The 23,243-nt window shown below is 37.4% G+C and overlaps 1 protein-coding gene across 2 annotated transcripts; it reads right to left on the reverse strand.

The window, feature by feature from the left end:
• Positions 1-1,300: 1,300 nt before the first annotated feature.
• On the reverse strand, positions 1,301-11,345 carry Klrk1 (killer cell lectin like receptor K1). 2 transcript variants are annotated; one of them, XM_051173220.1, is made up of 8 exons: positions 11,231-11,345; positions 9,983-10,067; positions 8,569-8,676; positions 6,806-6,898; positions 6,403-6,438; positions 5,594-5,745; positions 4,902-5,005; positions 1,301-2,619 (listed from the first exon to the last, which is right to left on the reverse strand). In XM_051173220.1, exons 2-8 carry the CDS (start codon positions 10,041-10,043, stop codon positions 2,490-2,492), a joined length of 684 nt encoding a protein of 227 aa, XP_051029177.1. In that variant the 5' UTR covers positions 10,044-10,067; positions 11,231-11,345; the 3' UTR covers positions 1,301-2,489. The 2 variants fall into 2 exon arrangements, with proteins under 2 accessions (XP_051029177.1, XP_051029175.1); XM_051173218.1 differs by lacking the exon at positions 11,231-11,345 and having other exon boundaries at positions 9,983-10,274.
• Between the last annotated feature and the right edge of the window lie 11,898 nt (positions 11,346-23,243).

Raw genomic sequence — 23,243 nt, forward strand, 5'->3', positions numbered from 1 at the left:
CACATCATGAAATGCATCTAAATATGTTACATTTTGTTTTCATGTTTTCTTTATTAAATGTCTTTTTAAAACCCCCCTTTTCTGGTAAAGTTACTGGCACTGCTAGCTGAACAAAACTTCCCTCCTCTGTAGCCTGCGGTATCAACCTGCCTTGTATTCTAGTCTTGCTTTTATGTTTAGGGCTGTCCAAATTGAGTACTTGGAAGCAAGTGGGATTTTACTGATTGATTTTTGCATCTTCAAATTAGATACAGTGTGTGAAACATAGGAATGGCTTAGTTTTTTCTCTCTCATGAGTTTTAAGATTAACTTTCTTTAGTTACTCAATGAATCAGATTACTACCCCTCACTAGGCTCCTCTGGACACTAAAACAAGGCTGTTAGCTAATAAACGGCCCTAGTCTGTAGTACCACTGTTACAAAATTTCTGTTTTACTGTTCAGGCTATGTGTGAAAAATATTAAAGGGGTGAGTTGAGGTTATTTCCCTTAAAAAAACAAACAAACAAAAAAAACCAAGGTGTTGTTGGGTGGCTCTATTGCACAGTGTCTGTATACTAGACTTGTAAAATTAAGTGTTGCTTATATCTTGTTCTTTATCTTGCTCTTCAACCCCATTTTACTGCAAATGCTGCTGGCCAGAATGGGGCTGTAAGCTTGAATGAAGGCTCTTTCATGGCTACAGATTCCTCCCAGAGGTTTGCATCCCACCCCCAACCCCCATCTCCTTGGAGGTAAAGATAGCTAGGGTCCTTGTTGCCACTTTCTAAAGTGTAGGTCTTATTTGTTATTCCTTGCTTATAAGCTTGCAGCCTTTGGAGAAATGCCTTATTCTGGTGATCCTTAAGCTAAATCTCATGTTTCTAACGAGTCACAAAAACTTTCAGAACAGCCATCTAAGGCTTGCCATGTTTGTTACAACCTCTCAGAGAAAAATCAGGTTCTATGGTTGCTTTTCTGTTGTGACCCCCTGTCCTATTTACATGTGACATTCTACAGAACTTTTTACCTGCCTATGGGCTTAGGATTTTTCCATGTTGCAAATTATTCTACGACAATATCACACAGTTTTCTGTTTTAGATTTGTTTTTGTTTTGTGTGTGAGTGCTTGTCTTTGTGCTTGGCTGTGCACCAAGTGCATGCAGGTGCCTGCAGAAGCTGGAAGAGAGTGTTGCATCCTTCGGAACTGGAGTCAAGGTAGCATGAGCTGTCATGTAGGCGCTGAGAATGAACCCAGCCCTCTTTACCTCTGAGCTACTTGTCTATCCCGCCCCCCCCCCCCCTTTTCAATTTCAGTGAAACCTACTACCTGACTGCCTTCCCCTCTGGTCTCAGCTTATTTGTGGTGCTATTATAAAACACTCAGACAAATTGTAAGTAACAGAAATCCATTTCCCAGAATTATGAAACCTGGGAATCTAAGGCCAGGGTAGTAGCATCTGTTGGGTTTGGTGAGGGAATCTTGTAAGTTGTACATCAGAACTTTTCTGTATTCTCTTGTGGCCAAAAGACGAGGGAGTAGTCTCTGCAGGTATTTTCTTAAGAGGCAATCCCACTCACTAAGGCTTCAAGCTTGTGACTTAAAACACGATGTTCCAATGCTTGTCTCCTAGTATTAAAAATACCAGGAGCTGGGATGTCAAATATGACATTTGACATGCACATTCAGCATATAACGTTATACCCATGGCCCCAGGAATTCATTTCTTCATTCATTTAACCTTAACAGCCTCGGGGCTTTCAGCTCCCTCCAGCATCACCGTTCAAACCTCAAGGTCAAGACTTCATCTAAATTTGACCCAAATCAGATGTGAAGCAGACAGTCAAAACTCTTTTTCTAGTTGTGACTTGTAAAATGAACCAAGTAATGCATTTCCAAAGTGCAATGGTGTATCTGGCCTTCAACAGACATTGCCATCTCAACAGGAAAACACGAGGAAAAGGGAGCGGGTGAGTCCAAAGAAAGTGGAAAAACAAAGCGAGTTCCGGGATATCTTCAAGTTCCAAAAGCAGTCCTGCTTGCCCTTAAGCAAACCCTGCTGTCTCTCACAGAAGCCGGCTTTCTTGCACCTCGGTGATTGCAACACCACTGGGGCACAGTGTGGACTGCCCTGTAGCTCTCTACTGCATCACCAATCACCCTGCGTTTTTCTATGGTGCTGGAGCTTGAAGTGCCAGGGTGTACCGGAATGCCTCCTCCCAATCTCTTTGCTCCTTTACGTGTTGGTCCCAGTTTGAAATTGAGGCTCCTCCTTGCCTCTTTCCCCACATCTTCGGCAGACGGGAAAATAACGTGAATGGCAGGCAGCCTTGATGATCTTCAAGTTAGCAATTGTTTTTATGGGACATAGAATGTTCGGCGAATTGTTCTGTGGCTTGTTTCTAGAAGGTGTAGGCCTTCTGTTTTGTGTTGGACAAATGTTCTTTTATTTTTAGACCCAGTTTCTCCCGGGACAACCCTTTCTCTCACCCTGGGTGTTGCGGAGATGGTTAATGAAGCCCCGATACTGCCTTCATCATGCAGATGTATGTGTGCGGAGTCGAACAGTTCTCCGTGTAGGCCTTAAAGCTCGAGCCATAGACAGCACAGGATCCGCTCTGCATTTCCACCAGTGTTAACCTGGAACACAGAGAACTGCATTTACATCCAGACTTGTTTAATGGATGATATAAACATGGAATCTTATTTATAGGATTTGATGTGGGAATTTCAAATATATTTCACATCGTTTTAGCACCAAGTTTAGCCCTCCTAACCTGCACACATACAAAACAGAGCTGATTTAGATAATAAAAATAAAAGTAAAAATGTCTTCTTTTGGAATTTTGTTTTTGTTGTTTTGGTTTTTTTATGAGTTAATTTTTTAGTTTTTTTAGTTTTCATTTGCATTAAATGTTTTGCCTGAATGTATGTTTTGTGTCAGGGTGTCAAATCCTCACATCCTAAATAGTTGTTAGCTGCCATGTGGGTGCTGGGAATTAACCTCTGAGCCATCTCTCCAGCTCTGTTTTTGTTTTCGGAGATAGGGTTTCTTTGTTTAGCCCTTACTGTCCTGGAACTCTCTAAGTAGACCAGCTTTGAGCTCAGAGATCCACCTGCCTCTGCTTCCAGAGTGCTGGGATTAAAGTAATTCGCCACTACCGCTCAGCTCTTGTGCTCATATCAGAAATTAATCACCTCAGAATTCTAAATTCTCAAGCCTGGTGGTGATAGCACACACCTTTAATCCCAGCACTCAGGAGGCAGAGGCAGGCTGATCTCTGTGAGTTCCAGCCAGTGTGGTCTACAAAGCTACACAGAGAAGATGAGTCTTGGAAAAAAAAAATTCTAAATTCTTTATATATGAACCTAAATAAAAATTCTTCAAAATGTTTATTTAATAGTAAGTATTTAGAAATGGATGTAGGACTAAATTTAGAATTCAATTGCTGTAATGTTTTGTGCAAAAATAAGCAAGTTTCCGCAGGTAAACAGATTATCATTGCCAGATACAACTGACTACAGATAAGAAATACTCTAAACAAAGCCCACATCTCTGTACTTTGTATGTTGTCCTGATTTCCTGATCAGTGTGAGAACTGTTTACACAATATTTACATTCTACTTGGTATTGTATAATACATACTATATATATGTATATATACAACATATAGCACATATGCAATCATACAACATTGTATTATATAATGTACACAATTATACAACATAAAATGTTTTAAATTGTACAGAATTTTCCATAGTCTACAAGCAGATTCTATGCCATTCTGAATAAAGATGATGATCAGTCGTGGAATTTAGTGTCTTTGGAGAGAGTTAGACTTTGAAATAATAACCCATGGCTACCAAGAGGTGACTGTGTACACATTATAATTGGTAAGTAATCAAAAGTATTCGTAATATCCTCAACACACGTCCACATGTATACACATAAATGTGTATATGTGTGGTGCATATGTGTGTTATATATGTGTGTGTGCACATGCATGTGTAGTGTGTGTGTTAGTGTAGCATATATGTGCTCACACATGTGTGTATGTATGTGAACATGTACATTTTACTTTTGTCTTAACATTTGGAATTCCATGAATTAATATAATAAATTTATTAATATAATAAATAAATTAGAAGAAGAAAAAGTTCATTATATTATTCTTCTTCTAAGAAAAAGTTGGAAATAGAAGAATCAAGAAAGTAATAATGTCATTTCAGCATGAAATTGAAAACTAAAAAGACAATGGTCTGATGTTAATCTCACTTAACATGATGAGGTATGAAATATGATTGGTATAGATACAAACAGCTGGTACAGGCAGGGATATTTCTATTAGGTAATTTCTTTCTGAGTTTCAATCCAGGCACATTAAAGCATTCTTTAATAATTTTTAAATTGCCACTATAATTGTATGCATTTGTGGAGTGTAGCCTCATGATGGGACATATAAATGGCATGTATTGATCATATAAAGGTATTTAGCATCTTTGGAGTCTCATGAATTTGTTATTTCTATTGTGCCATTGTACAATAGAGTGACAACAGCTAGCAGTTACTTCGTATTTTAAAATACCTGCAAACATAAAACCAGAAAGGAGGGTCCTGGGGATGGAGGAGTACAGCTTATTGTATGGTAGCTTTATCTTCATAATTCTAGTCACAAAGGCTTCAACCTTCTACTTATAAAATGGACATAATACAAGATCGGTCTCTCTTAGTACTTAGCCCTTAACAATCAATTTATGCTACTCTGCTCTTCTCCCTGCCCTTCAAATTAAGGGTCTAATATTTTTCTAACTCTATTAGAATATGATAATGCATTGCATTGTGAAAGTGAAACTGACAAACAATTGCTCATAGGGACAGCTGAACAGGTTCCCAGCTCAAAACCTGCCGGTCTGAGACTCACTGATTGGGCGAGAGAGTAGAGCCATCTTCCCACTGCCAGGAGCCTTTTGCCCGAGTCTGGAATAGTCCCATCCAGTGATACGACTTCACCAACTTAAAGAAATCCTATTAGAAACCACAAGAAAAGCACAGATCTAAACAGGACATTAGAAACACAAAGCCAAGTCACTCACTTGCCCCTTGGGGAAGGAAGCACTGTCACATAGGTACTTGTGAGGTGTCATTGCTTTTTTAATTTTTCTGTCTTTGGAGGTGTAGTGTGTATGGTTATGAGTGTGCAGCAGATCGTTTTGCACACAAAAGGTAGGGCAAGACATCAGACATCTTCTTCCATCGCTCTTGCCTCATTGCCTCAAAACACAATCCACCACTGAAGCAAAACCTCACCTTTTCAACTACATTGACTGGCCAGGAGCTTTTGGGATCTAGCTGTCTATGACCCTAGTGCTGGGGTTAGAGACGTGTGCAGCAATGGCTAATGGGTGCTATTGTGTTCATATACAGTTCCCAAGTTCTTAGAACAAATACTTCAGCTCACTGAGCCCTCTCCCAAGCTCCTACTTTCTTGATTTTTTGTTAACATTGTCTGGAGTGGGTGTTAGAACATCTTCATGCTTCTTGTATGTTTCAGGTTCATGCTCTAGTGAGCTACCTACCTCATGTATTAGAATTAAATGAAATTAAATATGCAACCTGGTCCTCTTTGTTGTATATCTTCAGAAGGGTGGAATTCTGAGACAAACACGAAGCTTGGCTCTGGTTCCAGTTTTTGCTCTCATTAAAAAAATGGTAGCAGTTGTTTCTATAACTTATCCAGTCATTAGGGCATTGACCACAGTAACCTTCTAGAAAGAGAATAGATTAAGTCTATGTAAGAGCAGATTTTTATCTAGGCAAGTTAAACACATTTCCTGTTTTAACTCTCAAATTCTAAATAATTAAACCACTATAATATATAAAGGGAGGAAGACCCCCAAACTAAGGATCATCAACTATTTTTTCTTTTACTGAAAATAGATATTTTCCTCATACATTACATCCTGATTATACTTTCTCCTCCCCTACTCCTGCCAATTCTTCCCGCCTCTCCTTCCCTGAAGATCAACTCCATTTCTGTCTCTCATTAGAAAATAACAGGCTTCTAAGAGATAACAACAAGATATGACAAAGTAAAATGTAATAAGACGAAGCAAAAACTATTCATTATTCATTTTTGTTTCCAGCTAGGGCCTTGTGTAACCCATTCTGGCTTTGGACTCTACAGAGCTGAGGTTGGCTGTGAACTCCCGATCCCCCTGCCTCAACCTGTGAAGTGCTGGAATTAAGGAAAGCAATACCATGACTTCCACCCATTACATGGCTTTCACAGTTAAAAACAATAAAGTTTATAGCGAGCTATAGACAAAACCCAGCAATTTCATTTCTCTCTTGTGAATGCCTTTGAATATATACTAAATCCTAGGGTGTGCAATTTGTATTTAATATTAAAAAGATTCACTCACCTCTTGAAGACATTGGAACCTCATTGTTGCATAACACTATCAAAATAATTGTGATTTAAAGGAGTTAGTAACTTCTACTGCAAACAAAAGTGACTTTTATGTTTCTGGAACAGCAACAGCATGGTAAAAAGACACTTTCTCTATTGCTCTTGTATGTTTCTGCACTTGTATTTTGGCTTTTCCTTTCTAAACCGTGTGTGGGCCCACCTGTGTGTGAGTGCAGACATGCGTGTGAGGACACCTATGTGCCATGGAACGGGTATGGAGGTCGGAGAACAGCACCGTGGACTCACTCAATTCTTCCTTCCATCTTTTTGAGGTACCTTTTCCTGGTTGAGCCATCTCTCTGGTCCCCAGTGTGCCTCTGAAATCTAATCAAGCTACACCCCATTGATTAACTTACAAGCTATGAAAATGGCAAACCATATCAACGTGATAATGACGAAGCGTGTTGCCATGGCTGCAGCAATGACTCGGCTAACGGAGGATGGAGATACTAACAAAGAAAAACAGGAAATGTCAGAGCAAAAGAAAGGCAATGAACCACGGTTTTCTGTTGAGTATAAATGCTGGTATTCATCTTTATGAGAATGAAGAGGAAGTACTTTGTTTTAGGCCAAGCAGGATAAGTACTCTAAAAATGACTTAAATATAAGAATACCAAATGTGGTATCCGCTCCCATGATTCTTTGTAAGTTGTCTAAGCTTTGTTTTTCTTTTTTTAGACAAAGTCTATCTATGTAGCCCCAGATTGTACACAAATTTGCAGTCCTCCAGCTTCAGATGCTGAATGGTGAGATTACAGATCATGCTACTATTTTCTGCTCTTAGAATAAATCACATTTCTTGATTGTATTCCTATGTGGATATAAGAGTTATTAAATATGAATACTCTTATAATCATTGTTTTTAAAAAACATGCATTTAAGGTATTAGTAAAATATCTGTATGTTTTTTGTTCTGACATGTCATATTTTGACATATAAAGAGGTCAAATTTCATAAATACTTGTATTCTTTTGTTGATATTTGCACAAAGTTTATTAATAACTGTGTACACATATAAGGTGCTGTCTTTATCTTTGAAGAGTTTCTATTTCCATTCTGTATGTTTTATTCTTTGTTCATTAGCAACTTTAACTAAGTAATGAAGTCATTTCTAGCTTACTTTTAATCTAAAAGTTTATTTTTACCTTTTTCTTTTATCTTTGTTCAGAAAATTTTTTCCCATTACCATTTGCTCATATTTTACTTAGAAAAGAAATTGATTTTCATTTGCGTCTTAAATTTTAGTGAAGCCTACATTCCAATTCTGTTACTACTAATTTTAATATTTAGGGAGTATCCATTTGCAAGTTTTCAGATATTTTTACTTATATCTTTGTCAAATACACTAATTTTGCTTTTAAATTATGATGTGATCCATATCATATTTTACCTTTTCTTGAACAGTAACTCAGAAACCTCAAAACAATGTTCAATAATGGCAATAACTGTGATTTTTTTGCATTTTAATAGTTAATTGAAAAATCTTCCTAACTTTTAATAGTATAATAAGGAATTTTGTATATATTCTATGTGTTTATATTCTCATAAAAGCTTATGTTTATAGAAATTTGAAGAACAAAGTCTCATAAAATAAGAATTTGTACTGAACATCATGTACACAATTACATAAGCATTCACCTTTGGTGAATATCACATATCACATATCACATGGGTTAACAGGCATGTGTGACTATACCAGGCTCAGGTTCTCCCCTTTGCATCAGCCATCACAAATTCTAATATCAATAATATTCTGGCTTGAAAATAGTGTGAGTACAAACTGTCTCCATTACATTCAGAAATGTCTCTGAAAATTACTACCATTTATTGCTTCTATCATATTTAAGACGATAGTTGGATGGTTCTTAAATTTCCTCTCTCTGCTCCATTTCTAGATATTCTTCCTTAAAGGTAGACCAACCCCAAATTTCTTGTTTCATTTGTGCTTATGATAAATTCTCTCATCATCTGTAACTTGATCTCACTTCCTAATATTACTTTAGAGCAAATACAACTTACTTCCCTGGGGAGGTAAGCACAAGCATCGTCACTGACAATAGTATGGTTTCTACATTCATGTCGGACCATCAGAAGGAGACAAATGGAACCCGAGACTTACCATTTTCTCTGGGCTGGCTAGGACACGGTGCAGATCTTTGTTTCTGCCACACTTGAGAAGCATCCCTCTTTTTGGGCTTGAGTTTGTAATTATGACATTTGCTCGTCTCTAGAGAAAACAATTCAAGCTGGCACAAGTCAATGGCCTTTCTGCCATTTGAAGAATAGGTTTCTACCTTTCAATTTGTGTTTCTATGGATATACATTCCATAAGCATCCTTTTAAGTGATGACATGAGTTTCCTTTTGCTTTTTATTATCTCATTATGATGCTTATGCTTCATAACATATGTATATATAAAACAATGTACATTCTGTGGAGAAATAGTGTTAGCAAAATAGTAAGTACTTTTGAAATAAATGAATTTACAATGTAGAATGAAATCTAACATTGAAGCAAGCTTTTTATAATGGAAGTAAATGGTAGAAGAAGACAGACATATAATTATGCCATACACCCAGATGTAATAAATAAGCAGAAGTAATTTAAAATCTGTATCAAGTGTCCTACATTGCAGAAGAGAAAGAGTATCTACACAATATCCTAACATCATAACAATTAAATTAAATGTGATGAACTTGGTATCAATAGTGCCAACTGCATACAAAGAGTAAATCTAAAGTGTCAAATTTCTTGACAGTGAGGGACACACAAAGTCCTAAATAGTAGACTTCAAAGTCTCAGAATATATATGGCAGTCTTGCCTTTGAAGAAAGCAAGTTAGACAAAGCCATTTAACTGTTTTCTTTACATTTCCATCATTAATTGAATCACTTTGTAAAAGAAAAGATATAACCCATTTTCTTTTAGGCTTAAATATTCACCGTACACATTGATTGCACATAATCCTATTAATAACCTGAAGAAAATAGTACCAGTTATAATGTTGTGTGAAAAATTTGACAATAAGTTCTATTCAGCATAACATTGTTCATTTAGCATGGTATTATCAATTATGATAATCCATAACACTTTTAGAACAGAAAACACTTTCAAAATCTATATCCCATGCAATGCATAGTCTTTAATTCCACTAAGGTAAATCTTTATTTTTCTATTGGTAGAAAGAGAAATGAAAATTCGCAGAGACCATGGACTGCCCCAATTTAAAAATGGAAAGCTGGGAAAAGTTGATTAAAACCCAGCTCTTTCCACTTCAAGTCCTTATGCCATTTCATTAATTCTATGTATCCTGTTTAAATGCTTTCACAGTAGATAGATGGCGAAGTAAAGGGAAATTTTCTTTTCACATTCATAAAAGCTAAAATGTAAACACAAAGTAAATATGACGTGAAATACACGTAGTGAGAATAGCGGTAAGTGGCTTCCCAGGCCTGACATGCTTTGTATATAGATGCTGGGTGTGTTAGCATTACAGAGCAGTAGACATACACATTCACATGTACATTACATACCTGGACCATGATGAGATGTTCGATCACGAATCGGTGTCATCATGTGATGGTTATGACACATTTACTTCAGGAACAGACCCGGGTTCTGGGTTTTTGTTATTTAATTAATTAACTGTTTGCTTTGAGACAGTGTGTCTCTATGAAGCCCTGGCTATCCTAGAACTCACAATATAGACCAGGCCGATCTCTGATTTACCAGAGATGGCCTGTCCCTGTCTCTGCCTCTTGAGTGCTGGAATTAAGGACATGTGCCACCACTTGTGACTGATCTAATTTCTGTAAAGCACAAAGGATTCTTTAAAAAAAAAAAATAAGGTGGAGTACAAAAGATTTTTTCTGATACCTTTGTACTGAGATGAAATATTTGTATTGGAGATGTAAAAATACAGAAATTTTTTTTTCTTAAACATTAAATAATGGAAACAATAGCTCACATAAGATAAAGGGAAATTGATTAACATTTTTTTATTGTAAAATGAAGACCCATTGCTTCTAAATACCATAAAATATAATAAATACTTTAAGTTCAGTTACACTGAGATATTTAATAAGAAATATTTGGCTTCCTGACATAACAATTTTATCATTTTTATTTGGTGATGAACATTTTTGGTAAGTAAGTTCATGTCACATACATTAATTTCTGTGGTACATTTTTTCTTTATCTTTTAGTAAAGCTTCTGTTTACCACTATCAATAAAATGCTACCACTTTCAGCAATGATTTCATGTATGTTTATATTGTAACATTTTATATTGTCTGTCAGTGTTCCCAGAGAGTAGCTATTTAATAAATATTGCTTGGATTTTAAAAATGAACGGTATTCATATTTTTATTATGATAATTGGATGAAATGGATATAAGTTGTCTCTTCGTGACTGCCAAGTTGTGTTATCTCAGAAGCAAAGGTACCTTCCATAAGATGTGAGAATTCTCATTCAAACATCAGCCTTCTAATACCCAAAAGATATTTTGCTTAAGAGGTAGTAAGGCTTATTAGGTCAGCAACATAATTTTTTACTCTTCTGTAGACATCTCCTGATTATGGACACTGGATATTGTAATAAAGAATATATTAATACCTCAGACAAGAAAAGCCATCTTCTCATCTAGCAATTCTACTCAAACTCTTAAGCTAGAATTACCATACCGTGTAAACAGTTATAGAACTTTCTCCTAAGTTGACATAAAACTCCCATTTCTTGGAAAACAGTTGTTAGAAACACATGCATAAGCATATACACTCACAGTCCTGGGCAGAGAAGGGAAGTCCTGTGTCTTGTGAATCAAAGACTTCTACTCAATTAGAAAATACGGCCTTGTTCTGAGCAACAATTTGGAACCGAAAGTAGAGATGTCTGTGTAATTTCTGTCTCTGAGACCGATAATGTCAAGGTTAGTCTCTTCTTCCTGTGAAGAAATACCACACAGCCACAGCAGATTTGACTTATTTGGTGAATGAGGTTTGATCACAGTTTGTGAACAAATATCTGGTACTCAGACCATTTTAGGGGTTGAAAATGGTGATTTTAATGATAAGAAGTAACATGGAGTTATATAAGATGGGAATAAAAATTGAAAAATATAAAACATGGTTTTCAGTCTCTTTTTGAAATTAAACAGAGGGAGAATTTTTTAAATGCTTTACTCACCCTGTGCATAAACTTTGGTTCATTTGATTGGAATCAAGTCTGTTGCACTATGTACGTCAGAACCATGGGAACTATCTTTCCTGACCATACACAGACACATACACACATGTATGTTATATGCTTGCTGTGGAACAATCTTTTTGTGCAAATATTTGTTTTCAGTTGCTTAATAAAGGGCAAAATGGTCAATAGCTAGGCAGGTAGAGGTTAGGTAGAACTCGTGGACAAAAGATCATGGGGAAGAAAAAGGAAGGAGCCATGAACATTTATTATTAATAATAAGTCTCTGTGTGGTTATTTGGGAGTTGGATGGCAGGACAAAGCTGACCAGTGGCCCCCAAGAGAAAACTCCACCTACATATGAATACATATGAAAACAGAAAATGCATACTAGTAATAACCTCATAAAGGCTTATGACATTCATGTACATAGAAAATAAAGATAATTTAAGTTCATTTAACAGGAGTAGTGTTGGCATAACAGTGTAGCATTAATTTACAGATGTTATTATATTGCTAAAGATGATTGACTAGCAGAAACAACCATTTTATTAAATGTACAGTTAAACCAACAGTAGAAGCATTGCAAAACATTTGTGAGGAAATAACAAAGCACACTTGTGTGGGACTTACCATGTCATTGTATAGGAAACATTAAAAATAACAAACTAAAAATTTATAGTGCCTGTGAATATTCACAAAGCTGTCAAGTATTTGTAACATGCTTTAAGTATTTGGTTCAATTCTAATTAATAATCTGGGTTTTGGTGTAGGAAAATCTCCAGTATGCATTAAGTACATAGCTAAGATCCAGGAGGCCACAACAGAAGAAACAAAAGTTGGGAACATCATTTTTATTTTATCTTTTTTTGTTTTGCTGGAGGGAAGGCTCAGCAATTGAAAGCACTTGCTGCCCTTTCGGAGAACTTTGGTTGGATTCCCATCACCCTTTGGTGGAACTCTCACTCTTTTTCTGGATTCTCCATACACCAGGCACCTATGTGGTACACATACATACAAACCTGCAGGCAAAATACTCATACATATGGAATTTTAAAAAGCCATTTCATTTTTAAATTAAAATTCAAATATAATGACATAATTTCTTTTTCCCCTCTCTTTTCTACAAACCCTGCCATGTCGCCATATCCCTCTTGCTACCTCTCAAAGTCATGTTTCTTCATTAATTCTGTTATCTATCTATCTATCTATCTACACAATCACACATACACTAAATAAATAAGTACAACCTTCTCAACCATCTGACTCTACTTGTATGTACTTAATTTCAGGGCTGACGCATGGTATTAGATAACAAATTAGGAGACTGAGGAAGACTATTTCCCCTGACTCTCAGCATTCCTTATTCTCTGTATATTGTTGTGGAATATTAGTTGAAGATCTGTTACATCCTTGTATGCTTTGGAATATTTGTTTAATGATTCAAGGATGTGTTGTATTCCTTTATGCTGAATTTATTTAACTCTGTGAAGCTGCGTTACTTTGACTGCCTGAAACACCTGCTTGGTCTAATAAAGAGCTCAACAGCCAATAGCCAGGCAGGGGAAATGATAGGCAGGGGTAGCAGGTAGAGACAATAAATAGGAGGAGATATCTGGAAAGAGCAAGAGAGGGAGATGAGGACATCAGGGGCCAGTGATCTAGCTACAAAGCAAGCCACGGAATAAGAAGTAAACAAAGGTACATAGAATAGAGGAAGATAAAAGCCCAGAAGCAAAGGTATATGGGATAATTAAGTTACAAAAAAAGCTGACTAAAAATAAGCCACTCTAAGGTCAGGCATTTATAAGTAATAACAAGAATCTATGTATTTATTTGGAAGCTATATGGTGGGCCCCTAAAGTCAAAAAAGAGTAAAACCAACCAACTACATTTTAGCATACCAATGTGAGACTCTGGAATATCCCTATGGCCTGAGAAATCTGGAAAAACAAAAACAAAAAAACCCCATCTCCTTTAGCCATATAGTAGAGTACTGAAACAACTTTTCCACAATAAATAGAAACAAAAAGCTAAGTAAAAGTGCCAGGTACAGTGCAAGCTTCGACATCCTAGTACTCTGGGGGATTGAATGCTATTCCTGGTCAAAGGAAGTTCTGATCAGGCTGTGAGCTTTGGTTTGGCTCTCACAACCCAAGAAGTGGGCAGAGCCAGTCTTCAGAGGGGTGCAGAGAAGCCTGCTGTAGCTTAGCAGGTTAAAGTTTGTTGACACGGTCAAAAGGGGCTAAGAGATATGTAGTAAAAGAGGTTCAGATTGGGAAAACAAAAACAAAAACAAAAAACTCTAAACAGGTTCTAGTGTGTTTAACAGTGTGCATAGGCTTAAGATAGAAAGACAAAGTATATACATCATTTTAGAAAGAAATGAATGGTTTAGTAATAATAAAGTCTTTTAATGCCATCCTAGAGCCTTCATCTAGTAGCTGATGGAAGCAGAAGCAGACAACCGCAACTAAACTCTGAGCTGAACTCCTGGGATCCAGTTGCAGAGAGGGAGGAGTGATGAGCAAAGGGGTAAAGACCAGGCTGGAGAAACCCACAGAAACAGCTGACCTGAACAAGGGAGAGTTCATGGACCCTAGTCTGATAGCTGGGAAAACAGCATAGGACCGACATAGACTCCTTGAATGTGGGTGTTAGGAGGCCTAGGCAATCTATGGGGTCTCTGGTAGTAAATCAGTATTTATCCCTAGTATACAAATGGTCTTTGGAAGATTATTCTATGTAAAGGGATACTCTCTCAGTCTGGACACATGGGGGAGGGCCTGGGCCCTGCTCCAAATGATATGACAGATTTTGAAGATCCCCATGGAAGGCCTCATTCTCCCTGGGGAGCAGAAAAGGGGTGGGCTGGGGACTGAGGGGGACAGGGGAAGAGGGGAGGGAGAGGGAACTGGGATTGACATGTAAAACAAGCTTGTTTCAAGTTTAAATAAAGAGGGAGAGAGTAAAAGTAACATAAAAGAGAAGACAACATAACAATGGAAAATATACAAAGAAGCCTGGATCCTGTGTAGTATTGTGTTGATTTTGAATTTTTTGATTACTGATAAGCAAAAGACAACTGCTTGCAGACATGGTATTATGAACAGGACTGCAAAACTGAACAAATCTAGATACTTTAGGGCTATTGTAACTTTAAAAAAGAATCCATGTATTTGTCAAAAGGAGTTAAAAAATGCTTATGAGAAGATGTTTTTCTTTTGTTTCCACAGAAAAGGAGAGGCTATGGAATTTCTCCAGGTTAATACGGATAAGGTTAGATCAGGGAGTTCTCCTCAATCTTGACAGGTGATATCTATCAACAAAGGTAACCACTGGTCTTTCCAATTATCTCAATTTTCTCAGGGACTCTTAATGATGCCTTCCCCCATAGACATCAGGAAGCAGTTCAGAGAAAATAATGCCCACATTTCCAAGTGTTTGAATGTGGAAGACTTTTGGTTATTTAGTGGGACATGAATATTTGTTATAATTTAGGGGAGTATAGGACTATAAGATAAAAAGACAACTATTAATTTCGGATATTTTGCATTGGCATGAATTTTGGGAAACTGATACAAATTTAAAGTCAATTTTTGTTATATTGTACATATGTCTCTACTCTTACTTGGGGTATTGTGCTTATGCACCTCATTTAAAAATGCAATATATAATTAAGAAATGATGTTAGCAGTTAACCTATAATAATCAAACTTGTAGTCATTAGGTATGTTTTCAAGATTAAATGGGTGTATTTTAGACAGATGATTTTCAAAGACATACAGAATGTGGAATTTAAGCTGTTTAATAAACTAAGGTTTTTCGTGACAATGAGGCACATCTGCTCCTGGCAGCAACAGTTTCCTTCATGAAAAGATAATGGCCATTGAAGAAACTCCATGTGGAATTTGCTTTCAATATGGCAAGACTAGCTATTTGGGTATAAACAGTTTTGCAGTATGCTCTACAAACTCACATACAGGACCCACAGGAAAGCGACTGTTGAACTTTGTCAAAACAAGGCAAGACAGTCCTTCAAAATTCCTATATCACAGAAATGTCTGTCAGACATTCTGCAGGAATAGTCTGTCAGACATTCACAGGAAAATGACTGCTGAACTTTGTCAACAAGGTAGGAATGTCCTTCAAATTTCCTGCTTCATTAGAAAATCTACCAGACACTCTAGGCCTGTAGGCTGAAGATGGATGCCCCAGCATTGCAAAGGAAATTTGTGTGACTGTGAAAGCAGCCAAATGTCTCTGTTAGGCAATATTATATCCCTCTGGGATCTGTGATGGAGTTAAAGACTAAATAACTAGAGTTGAATGTTTTCTTAATTGTGATAGAAAGTAAATTAGGATTTATTTAGGATGGATTTACTAAGTTAGGATAAATGGAGTATTTTTTCTAAATTTGACAGACACAAATGACTGAACATTGCAAATGTAATTTTTTATTTGATTACTGTTTTTGTTGTATGTATTTTTACTATGTTAAAGTTAAAACCTATTTTTATTTAGAAGAAAGGGGAAAACGTTGTGGAATATTAGCTAAATATGTGGTATATTTTTGTATGCTGTGGAATATTTGTTTAATGATGCAAAGACATGTTCAATTCTTTTATGTTGCATTTGTTTTACTCCGTGAAACTGTCAGTGCCCATAAAGATGGCTGCACTCCATCTTGGCACAAGGACAGAGAGTTCAAAACTGTCCTCAGCAAGTCATAAGACCTAAAGGTTGAAGGCATAGCTACAGTAGGGTGTTTAGCTGTCTTCTTCTAAATAACAACAGACCTGAATCTGAGATGTGGCTACTCCTAACTCTCAAGGCTAGGGAAGGAGAAGCTGAATCTGAGGTGTGACTACTCCTGACCCTCAGAGCTAGGGAACAAGAAGTAAGAAAAAAAAAAAAAAGTCTTTGTTCTGTATACATGATAGCATGGTCCCCTTTTTTGGTTCAGGTATATAAGAATGGTGAAAAATAAACTCATGGCAATTCAGTATTAACTGAATCTGCCCCCCTGTTTTATTCTGTGTCTCTGTTTTAACTTTATTGTCTATAGCTAGCCTTTCCCTCATCCACACCCCCCTCCCCAACTCAGGTACGAACTTAGGGCCACTCAGCTGCTTCCGATTGGAGCCCCACAAAGACAGCTTCCAACAGGAAACTCTGTTAATTTGCCTGCATAAAATACCCAACTGGTCTAATAAAGAGCTGAATAGCCAATAACTTGGCAGGAGAGGATGTCCAAGGATGCCAGGGAATAAATAGAAGAAGTAAGAGAGCAAAGAGGAACAAGAAAAGGAGGAGAGGAGGATGCAAGGGGCCAGGCACCCAGACACACAGCAAGTCATGAAGAAAGAAGTAAATAATGGTATATACAACAGAGAAAGATAAAACCCCAGAGGCAAAAGGTAGATGGGACAATTCAAGTTAAGAAAAGCTGGCAAGAAATAAGCCAAGACAAGGCTGGGCATTCATAAGTAATAATAATCCTCTGTGTGTTTATTTGGAAGCTAAGGCGTGGGCCCCCCAAAGAGTAAAGAGAAAGATCCAACACCATGAGATTTTGTTCTTTTATGTCAGCATTTTCTGTAGGTGTTGTACTAGTTAAGGTCCTATGTAGAGAACCATGTTCCTGAGATATCATGATTAACGCTTTCTGTTATTTCCAGGAGATGCAATCTGACAGCAGCTTTGCTGGGCCTCTAACCCTTACAATCTTCCTGCTCTCTTTTCCTCAGTGTTCCTTGAACCTTGAAGCACAACAGTGACAGGGATGGAAAGATACCTGTAAGGGTGCTCCAGTGACACTCGTCTTGGAAGTAACTAACAGCTGTGTCACTGAACGTAGTCATGCCTGGTCCTGGAAACCTAGCCAGATACCTAAAGCTAGTGAGTTCATGGTTTTTTAGAGGAGATCATACCATTGCATAATTCCTAACTTTATTCTTCTAAACACCTATCCTTATACCCACAGGTAATTTGGAGCTCTCAAGTCTCATTAAAGAACCTTCTCTCTCCCCTAATCTCTCTCTCTCTCTCTCTCTCTCTCTCTCTCTCTCTCTCTCTCTCTCTCTCTCCAATAAAGCTATTTTAAACAAGAGAAAGGGATATGAGAGCAGAGATGGGCAAGTTAAAAAGGGAAGATATAAAGGCAAGAGGAAGTTATATGAATAGGTGCACACAAAGTGAGAAATGAGAGAATTTGGCTTCAGCAAGGGCAGTTGGATAAAGGTCTACAATTGTGATGACTGTCAGTGCTCATTGGGTTTCAAGCCCTCATCCTCAGTGTTTGAAACTGGCAGGAACTCCCACAGGAGGTGGTTCCTCAAACCATGCCTGCAGATTTAAAATACCTTTCCTTTTCAGACCATCTGTCAGGTGATTCTAATCCCATGTTTCTTCAGGACTTCAGACAAGAACAGGATTTATCTACAGCAGGGATTGTTGCTGAGCTGTGGACAGTAACAGCCTAAGTATGATGAATATGAATAATAGAAAATGTTGTGAGCTGTGGACAGTAACAGCTTGAGTATTATGAGTTTGAATAGACAGAAAATGTGCAAGGGCTCCAAATCCAGGGCCCCACAGTGGGATTCTACACAGAACTACGGCAGCTCTGAATCTTGCTGTCTCTTCAAGCATGCCACCATCAAATCTAGATGCATCGCATACTGGCTGATACTCTTAAAGTATTATTGTGTGTCTATGCTTAGGTAAAACTGGATGTGCCCTAGTGACTCTGATGGCTGTACTGCTTTTGTCACAGTGGCCTCTGGTTCCCCAGAGCATCAATCTGAGGAGTGTCAGCTGACTTTCATCTTCAGGCCTAAGGGAAGTCTCATAGCACATCTTTTTAGGAGTCATGCATTTACTCCAAGCAGTAATTTATATGCTGAGCAGTCAGTAAAATATAAAAATATAATTATTTATAAAGAGAAACTCTTCAAGATAAATACCTCAGTGAAGCCGAGCACAGAGCTGTTGCATTATACATGTCCTAAACACAATGATGAAAAATATTTTTTCGACAGTTTCTTAGAGATTTTATTTACATGTATTAAGTATGAGTATACACATGTTTGTGACTGTGTGCAGAGGGCAAATATGGTATCAGATTCCTTAAAATTGTAGTGCATTTTCCAGACCACCCAACTGTACCAAATATAGATACTAGTATTTGAACTCTGATCTTTGGTTCAATACACAGGAAGTGGTTAAGTACTGAGCCATCTCTTCAGCCCTGAAAATGAATGTTAAAGAGGAGCACAAGGAGATAGGTATGGCCAGTTTAAAATATTAATTAAGTAAAGAAACATTATGTCCAAGAAATTTCCATTTGTTTTTTTAGTACTGACTCTACAGTTATCATGTGGGAACCACCACTGAACATTTGGGCAGCATTATTCTTGGTTTGTGGACTTGCAAAAGGATGTGGCATAAACCTTCAGAAGATATCATTTCATATGAATTGAAAAACCAAAAAGAATTCATGCATAAATAGTAACTTGACTGTCCAAGTTCATGTATGGACATTGTATGGACATAATTATCTGATAAAGGTGCTATGCTTTGTGAACAGCCTACATTCAAGTCACTTGATAAAAACCACTAGCATAACAAACTATAAATATCTCCTATTAATCGAGGTTGGCTACCAAGATCTAACTAATGGTTTCCTTGGTCACTCACCTCCTGGCAACCAAGTTCTTCCTTTGAACAACACCCTTTAGGGTGAGAAAGACAGGCAGGCAGGATGCTTACCAAAAACTGTGAAATTTAAAATTGGCTTATCAGCCACTTGCTCAGAAATGAAACTAACAGATGTGTGGTTATGGCTAAGTGCAAATTCTCAACCTTTCCTGAATTGATAAAAGACATGAAAAATTGACAGACTCTTAAATGTACACAAGCAAATGAAGTAGATAAAAAAGACAAGGAAAAAACTCAAAGATGAATCTTTGGATATGTGTGGCATATTGCAGTAGAAGTAAAATGGCACATGACAGCGAAAAGAGAAGATTTGAAGAAACATGTATTTGTCTCTCTCTGGCTAAGACTCTAAGCACTGTGTTAACTAACAGTGTAAAGGACAATCTTGTCTCCCATCTAATTTTTTATGTAATGTTTTTAGTTTTTATCATTTATCATATGTTTATATAAATATATCCTAATGAGTCCATTTAGTGTTGCTCACAGGTATATGTGTTCAGGGCAGACCACTTGGGGTGAGATAACCTATTAGGGGACTCATCCTACAAGAGTGATTCTACCTCCATTAGGAGCCATTGGTTGCCTGTAGCTGTTAACAAGTGGGCGCCATTTGTAAGGTGTATGGTTTTTCTGCCTGCCGCCTGCTCTTGTTCCACCGCCATGCCAGCTCCAAATAACGCACAGAGACTCTGTATTTGATATTATACTGTTGGCCAGTTACTACTTTCTTATCGGCTAGCTCTGTCTTAAGTATTAACCCATTTATGTTAATCTATGTATTTCCATGTGGTCTTCTTACCCGGAGCCAGCTGCCGCGTACTGCTCTCTCCATGCTGACTCCTCCTTACCACTTCCTCTTCCTCCTTGTCTCCTAGTCCCTCCTATCCTCCTTTCCTATTGGCCAACAGTGCTTTATTATTAACCAGTATGAGAAACATATACAGAATGACATCTCCCATCATCTCCTCTTTTCTGTCTAAATAAAAAGAAGGGTTTTAACCTTAACATAGCAAAATATATCACATAACAGTTATCAAATAAGAATCACAGTTAACACTATTTAGTCCATTAACATTTAGCAAGATTTGAAGAAAATATTCCATCATCTATCATATCTTTGTGTGTCTAAAGTCTATTTAACTTATCTTTAAGTAACCATAACTCTCTGTCTTCAAGTCCCTCAAAGACCACAGAAGGATAGTATATAAACTCTAGAAATGACAGAGACAACTCACTGCCTGGTCGCCCGAAGTTCTTTTGAAATCTTCCATCTTCAGCCCATAGGCCATAGTGTGTCTGGCAGACTCTTCAGCAAAGTAGGAAACTTTAAACTGTCTTCTTGTATTGGCAGTTTTCTCTGTGTCCTGCAGACTGTCTGGCAGATTCTTTCATGAAGCAGGAACCCACGTAGCTAATAAGAACTTACACTTAAAATTTAACGAAAGCTTAAAAAAGGGTTTTAGAAACAAAAGAACAGAGCAAGCAAGGTTTCTTGGTAGCAGCATTTTTCTCGGTTGGACTCTGCTTTGCATGAGACAAGCAGATATTCGCGCGGCTCCTTTAAGGGAAGGTTCCTGACTCAGCATAAGTGGCAAAAAACCGCACGGCTTTTAAGAAACTCTGCTAACAATTTATTGGTGTGTACGAGAGCTTGCAATGGCAGTGACCACATCTCCAAGCCGGCAGTGCAGTCCAAGGCAGTGGGCACAGCTTTCAGTGCTGGCGGTAAAAGTACATGCCCCCATCTTTGGTAATCCGCAGCAGGAACAACTATGACTTTCATTTCAGCAATGTTGTTAACAGATAAAAGACTCGTGGCTATAAAAAGATTTACAGTAAAGATGGATTCATATTAAGAAAAACCTCTAAAGGTTTACAGTGTGTTTTAAAATATAAGTAGACATGGAAAAAAAAATAAAATGGTTTTAAAAAGACAAAGAGGAACTGGGTGTTGTAGCACACGCCTTTAATCCCAGCACTCAGGAGACAAAGGCAAGCAGATCTTTTGTGATTTCAAAGTAAACCTAGTATGCAGAGTGAATTCCAGGACAGATAAAAGTTACACAGAGAAACCCTGCCTCAAAAAATGAAACAATAAAAGTAAAAGAAACGGAGTAATAATAAAGCCACGTAAAGATGAAAAGCTCAGAGAGAATCTGGTTACTGTGTGGTATTATATTGTCTTTGCATTGTTTGACTGCTGAGGAAACAACAACTGTTGAAGGAAATGCTGCTGGATTAATTAAATTTATATATTTTAAAAATGCTTTGACTCCAAAATTAAGTTCAAGGACAAGTTACTGGGGAAAAGGATTTCTATTTTTGTTTCAACAGGAAATAAAAAGCTGTGGATTCCTTCCAGACTAATGTGGTTTGATCAAGCCAGGCCCCCTGAAACAGAGTCGCTGGTGATCCAACATTCAAAACAGCTTGGACAAAGCAGCCTCGTAGACTACAACCAGTATTTCTGCGTCTTCTTAGGATTCCCCATGACAGCGCCCTTTACTAGCAGGAAGTAGTTTGGAAAGAACGACGCCCAAATTCCCAAATATTGTTTATAAATGTTTTCATTTAAATGGACTTGGTTATAAATGGTTAATGATCATAGACAATTCTTTTTAAAGGTAAAAAGGGAATTATGGTATAGATATGAATACTTTGTTTTGGAATGGATTTTCATTTATTGATACAATTTAAGGTCAATGTTGTTATATGTATATTTCTCTTCTTGTTTATGTATTGTGTTTATATAGCTCATTTAAAAATGTATAATTTAGTACAGATTTTAGATAGTTACCTATAATAGTCAAAACTTATAGCTAGGTGAGTTAGGTTTTCTAGATATGCAGAGATGTATTTGAGATGAATAGGCATTCTTCAAATCTTTCAAAGACCTACAGAATATGGCATTTAAAGTGGTTTAGGGTTTTCGTGACAGTGAGACATAATTGCTGTTGGCAATACCACCTGCACCAGAAAGGAAGATTGACATCGAAGAAATGCATTATGAAGTTTGCTTTCAATATGACAAGACTAGCCATGTGGACAAGATACTGCTCTTGTCTGGACTGTTTGACTTTGTGATGTATAAACTGGACATGCAGGATCCACAGAAAAGTGATTGCTGATTCAAGATGGACATTGCTACAGAGTTCCTGCTTCATGAAAGAATCTGCCAGACAGTCTGCAGGACACAGAGAAAACTGCCAATACAAGAAGACAGTTTAAAGTTTCCTACTTTGCTGAAGAGTCTGCCAGACACACTATGGCCTATGGGCTGAAGATGGAAGATTTCAAAAGAACTTCGGGCGACCAGGCAGTGAGTTGTCTCTGTCATTTCTAGAGTTTATATACTATCCTTCTGTGGTCTTTGAGGGACTTGAAGACAGAGAGTTATGGTTACTTAAAGATAAGTTAAATAGACTTTAGACACACAAAGATATGATAGATGATGGAATATTTTCTTCAAATCTTGCTAAATGTTAATGGACTAAATAGTGTTAACTGTGATTCTTATTTGATAACTGTTATGTGATATATTTTGCTATGTTAAGGTTAAAACCCTTCTTTTTATTTAGACAGAAAAGAGGAGATGATGGGAGATGTCATTCTGTATATGTTTCTCATACTGGTTAATAATAAAGCACTGTTGGCCAATAGGAAAGGAGGATAGGAGGGACTAGGAGACAAGGAGGAAGAGGAAGTGGTAAGGAGGAGTCAGCATGGAGAGACCGGTGAGACCAGATGCCTGCCTCACTCCCCGGTAAGGAGACCACGTGGAAATACATAGATCAGCAGAAATGGGTTAATAATTAAGGCAGAGCTAGCCGATAAGACACTAGTAACTGGCCAACAGGATTATATCAAATACAAAGTCTCTGTGCATT

Source organism: Phodopus roborovskii, unplaced genomic scaffold (assembly GCF_943737965.1).
Source record: "Phodopus roborovskii unplaced genomic scaffold, PHOROB, whole genome shotgun sequence".
NCBI classification, from domain to species: Eukaryota; Metazoa; Chordata; class Mammalia; order Rodentia; family Cricetidae; genus Phodopus; species Phodopus roborovskii.

What these genes read in the sequence shown, in the direction of transcription:
- Klrk1 (XM_051173220.1), bottom strand. Translation starts at nt 10,043, where the DNA reads ATGTGTCATAACCATCACATGATGACACCGATTCGTGATCGAACATCT. An exon ending in GTTTGCCATTTTCATAGCTT is followed by an intron (nt 6,439 to 6,805) that starts GTAAGTTAATCA and finishes TTATTTTGATAG; the next exon opens with TGTTATGCAACAATGAGGTT. An exon ending in TATACAACAAAGAGGACCAG is followed by an intron (nt 5,006 to 5,593) that starts GTTGCATATTTA and finishes GGTTTCTAATAG; the next exon opens with GATTTCTTTAAGTTGGTGAA.